Here is a 5068-nt window from a genome sequence, read left to right as displayed (position 1 = left end):
TAAATTAAAATAAGAAAAAAATGATCCGATATGCAAAAACTGTTATTTTTCACCGAGTTCATTTTTTACATGCTAATATGTGACAAATGGGTTAGGTCAGAATCACTTAACAAAGGCTTTTCCTTGTCATATTCACCTGCATATTTAATTCTTTCACCAGTTTCCCCATTGTTTTTCACCTTTACATACTTTTTAAAAAAATAATCAAGTAATGGGGGCGATCCAAACACTAAAACTAATTTAAATCCTTCAGAAAACGTTCTACACCAACAGAATAGTGACACATGCAGGAAACAGCCCACTGACAAAGAAATACTTAAACATTGACATCGTACAACAGCAAAATGCTTCTCTCTGTCTTTTTGATGTTGTGTCTGTCTTTTTGACACCTAATGTGTCAAACATTATTTTTTGTGCGATGGAGTTCTCGGGTAAAAGGGCAATGGAACAGCACATTTTCCTACTGCCTTTGGAAATCACGTCCAGGACTGATTAACTCAGGTGGTCAATGGTGCGTGAGAGGAGTGGGACAGAAACACTTGATTGATGTTTAACCAGCCTTTAATGTGGGGAGGAAGAGAGGGAGGGAGTGTTAGTTCACCACTAATAAAGTACAGCTTTTTCCTGTTATGGAGCAAACCTCGTCAGGTGGCGTATCAAATTATAATTCCAAAACACAGTTCCTTTTAGCATTGGAATAACAATTTATGTGGATTAAGACAGGAGGCCTGGTCTTTACAAGTAGAGATGAATGGACCTCCAAGGGGACATGAGTCCAACATAGGTGCCTTGAATCCTCTTGTCAGTTTTTGTGTCGAACACCTGCTCAGTGATGCTTACGCATACGTCACCAAATCCAATGTCCTGGTTTAGACAACATGACCTATCTGAACCAGATATCGTCAGCTGCCGTTGGTTATGATAACTGAGGTTGCCTTGTGTCCCTGTATCTGCTCAGCCTGCATTCTAACATGAGATGCCACATCGTACTGGACTCCTCCACACGCCAAGCTGGAGTAACTTCGCAAGTTCTCTGGGTCGTAGAGGTGCTCCAGGGAATACCCGGCCAAGGCATAAGCTGCTTGCCTGTCCAGTGGCTGCCTCTCCTGAACTGGATAGAGGAGCGGACTCACCTGGGATTGAGAAGGGTGGGGGGACAGATCTGTTGGCATGTAGTCTTTGGTGAGAGGAAGGCCTGATCTGGGGATTCCATCAGAGCCAGGGCTGCTGAGTCGAGACAAAGAAGCAGGACTGGTTGTGTTTTCATCATTGTCATGAGGCCCGAGCAATTTGATGCTGTCCCTGTGGTGGAGGCGCTCATATGAAAGGTCCATGCTGGGGGCTCCGGGACCACGGCACACAACACTAGGCATAGGGAGTTGAGAGTGATGGGGTAGGGAGGAAGGGAAACATGGACTGTGAGTTTTGGTGAGTCCTGAGACGTCCAGGAGAACCTTTTGCTGCTGCAAACGGCTCTCTTCCTCTTTGATCATTTGCTGAGTGGCTCGAATCAGGGTCTCCATCTTGCTTGGCTCTCGGGGGCTTGCTTGGAATTGGTCACCGTGGTAACGCTCGCCAGAATCGCTGGTGGATCCACCTCCATCAGGTGAGCTCACTATGCTGTCTTCATCCCAGTGGCCCCGTCCTGCAGAGAGAAATTATTGGCCACAAGTCAGGACAATGAAATAAATAAATGCCTTCTATTATAGACGCACACATGGTTAATGTGTGAAATTTTGTTTTCAGTGCATATGGAATCATGATCTGATGTCTTGGCAGAAGCTCACTGGGGGTTGTTTTACAGTTTGAGGATGTGAAATGTGAAATAACTTGGCTTTCAATTGCATGCAATTTCTGAACAGATGGTAGCAATCGGCTCACTGGCAAGGGACGGCGTAAACAACTTAGCATGTCCCATAATAACATTTGGAAAACAGCTACCAGGAGAAACAAGGCCAGAAGTATTTTCAGAGACAGATGGTTGTGGTCTCAACCCTAACACCTCACCGTGAATGGCGCCGTTGTAGGATGTGATTTCATAGCCCTCGCTGTTCACGGCTGAGAATTTTGGAAGTGAGAGCACAGAGCGTGTGGTGTCCCACCACATCTCTCTGCCCGACTGAGGCGTTCCCAGAAAGTAGCGGCCACTTTGGCATCGGACACGATCACAGGTGGTGGAGAGGGGACGAGCTTGGGCACGGGAGAGATCGTCTTCAGATAAGCCCAGACCATCGCACAGGGAACTCGAGTCTGGATAAAGTCTGTAGGCGCAAGATGCTTCTGCAGTCTCACTGGGATCCAACAACTGAGGAGAAGCGGAATCGGTCAGGGGGCTCCCTCCCCACTGGCTGTCCTGGTCAGATTCAGAACGCTCTGGATTCAAAGCTGAAAATTGCTGAAAAGACACAAAGTCACAGTTCTGAAATATTTAAGGCTAACAAATCCATTTGCTTATTTAATCAGTAAATCCTTCCTTTACCTGTGGATAAGGTGACACTCTCGCTTTAGCTTTTGACTGGGTCAGACGGGTCTTGGTGCTCTTCCTGTCTTCATTGTGACTGTCAGCGTACGGAAAGGCTGGTTTGGTGGGGCTCATTTGGTCCAAAGATAGTTGCATCCCCTTATACTCAGTGTCCCTTTTAACACATAAAATACATGTCCAAGATCAACAGGGATGTTTTATTTTATGAAATTTCAGGTTGGAATATTGAAGGGCATTGTGGTGTTGTGTAGCAAATCCACTTCAGAGGATTTGGCTAAAATGTGATTTATAATTTATACTGAACCTTTTATGAAAACAAATGCAGCACAGAGTGATTTATGGTTACTAACAGTCTAAGCATCCTTTCCAAAATATATGCTATCAAATCAAATAAAAAAAAAGTATAAACGTATAAAAGTATTTCCAAAAACAGATGCAAAATTGTATTATTTTATGTTTTTTCCTACATTTGTTTAAACTTGGACCCTCTAAGTGATTTTGAGTTTCAAGAAATGTGCTAAATACATTCTTATTCTTTACATTTGTTTTACATAAAATTAAATTAAGAATGTAACCCAATGAAAAGTTTTATGTTTTATAGATATTTGAATACTCAAATTATCGAGATCTTTGCCAATATATAGTTTAATACATCTTCTAAATATTACTTAAGAAAAGCCAGTTATTTTTGAAAATACCTTTGATAATGTGAAATTTGCATCAGTAATACATTCCAGCAGGGAGGTATCTATTCAGAAAATGTTTGTAGCTGAAGCCCAAAATGCAGGAAAATATTACTAAAAGACTGTTTTAGCCTTATACAATGTTCTAAATGTTGGTTAGCAGGGATGAGTTGAAGTCTGAAAAAATACAAAAAAGTGTCAGACTTGCTCATCACAAGAACACAGAAAAAAACTATTCACTCCAACCAGTATAAGCAGCTGATGCTCAGTGCTCGGGTGTTTACTGTAGGAGCTGTAAAAAGTTCACCACAAGTTTGACTTTAAAAAGACAAAGAAGTGCTGCACTCATGTAAATTTACAAAATATGTTTGAAAGGTTATTAATATTATATTATATGATAATAAGATACATACAAAATAAAATGTGCTTCATAAATGTGCGCTGTGTACCTTATATATTTATTTATTTTTTCAAAAATGTATACTTTTGGCCTAACGGGTGACATTCACAACCCCTCTGAATTACTTTTCTTTTATAGTGTTAATTACGTATAAAATAACCAACCTGCTAGACCAGGGGTCTGCAACCTTTGTGATAAAAATATCCATTTTTGACACTTTGCTTACGAATTATGTGCAGAGCTGCAAAACCTGTGACAACTGTGTACTGTCAACTGGTGGCCCATGGACCACAAGTTTGTTGGAGATGGACTGCAACCAAAGGGGGTGATATTTTAAAATGAAAAATGTCTTATCTATTAATAACATTAACTGATATTTTTCAATTTTAATACAAAAGAAAAGACCAGATTCATGTAAAGAAAAACAAAATATATGTTTTTTACAATTTTATACAAATTAAAACACTGAACTCTGCAGACTGATGTGAGCTCTCTTAAATGTTGAAGAATTAACTATCCTACTTAAAACATAAAGTTAAATACAGTATAAAATTAGGCCAGTTTGTTGAGTATCCAATTACATTTTTAAAGAAAAATAAAGACTTTTTTTATTTTGACTTTGTTTTTTGTGTTTTATTCTTCAGATATTCCAAAACATTCTGTTGGTTTGGAGAGAAAGATCACACTGAGAGACTGGAAGTTGACTTAAAGTGGTTAAACTACTAGCATGGTGTCCACATTTTACGCCATTTGTACTATCCTTCACATATTTGAAAATGACAGGACATCTGCTAAAACTAGCCATTTATTATTGTTGGTAATAATTTAAATAAAATTCAGTTTTAATTTAGTTTTGGTCAAAGCCTGAAAGAGCCGCTGCAGAGGCACCAAAGAGACACATGTGGCCCCAGAGCCGCAGGTTGCAGACCCCTGTGCTAAACCTTTACTAGCACAACATTCTGCACAGCATCAACACAAACTGCATGTCATCATGTATCACATGGTTGCAAAAACACTGCTGTTTTTATGGGTTGAGGAACACTCATCTAAGATATAAATAAAACTCATAAACACATGAAATGTCTACTTCTGAGCAGCTGTGTGTCTGTGTTAGCATGTTAGCATGAAGCACAGTGTCAACAATCAGCTAGTGCTGCTGCACATTTTTAATTCATTCATGTATTTTTCAACTTGATGTCCATTAAAATTATTTTAGACTTCGGCTGCTGCCAACCCACTGGAAACTTTGAGGTGCTTTGTGCTAAATTCAAGCTAATATTTTGACTTAATTCGCAAATTCGCAACCTTTTTGGCCAATATTTTTTCAATGCAAACAGAGCACCTTGCGTTTTCTTAAGCAACCTAAAAGATAGTTGCACCACATCTCTGCAGACATCTTGGCTAATACTGATTGTAGATACAGTAGTCCCTCGTTTATCACGGGGGATCCGTACCCTGAAGACCCGTGATAAGTGAAAAACCACAAAGTAGGAATAGTAGTAC

At 39.9% G+C, this 5068-nt stretch overlaps 1 protein-coding gene across 1 annotated transcript in view; it reads right to left on the bottom strand.

Moving 5' to 3' along the window:
- Nucleotides 1-653: 653 nt before the first annotated feature.
- sim1a (SIM bHLH transcription factor 1a) overlaps nt 654-5068 on the bottom strand; it is a 10634-nt gene continuing 6219 nt past the window's right edge. The window contains exons 9-11 of the mRNA XM_037685529.1: nt 2480-2636; nt 2008-2395; nt 654-1645 (exon numbers count right to left, since the gene is read on the bottom strand). Of these exons, the coding sequence (XP_037541457.1) occupies nt 903-1645; nt 2008-2395; nt 2480-2636 (1288 nt within the window). The 3' untranslated portion in view covers nt 654-902. The remainder of the gene's footprint in view (nt 1646-2007; nt 2396-2479; nt 2637-5068) is intronic.

This window comes from Nematolebias whitei, chromosome 12, assembly GCF_014905685.2.
Source record: "Nematolebias whitei isolate Nwh7 chromosome 12, NemWhi1, whole genome shotgun sequence".
NCBI lineage: Eukaryota > Metazoa > Chordata > Actinopteri > Cyprinodontiformes > Rivulidae > Nematolebias > Nematolebias whitei.
This window is presented reverse-complemented; position numbering and strand designations above follow the sequence as displayed.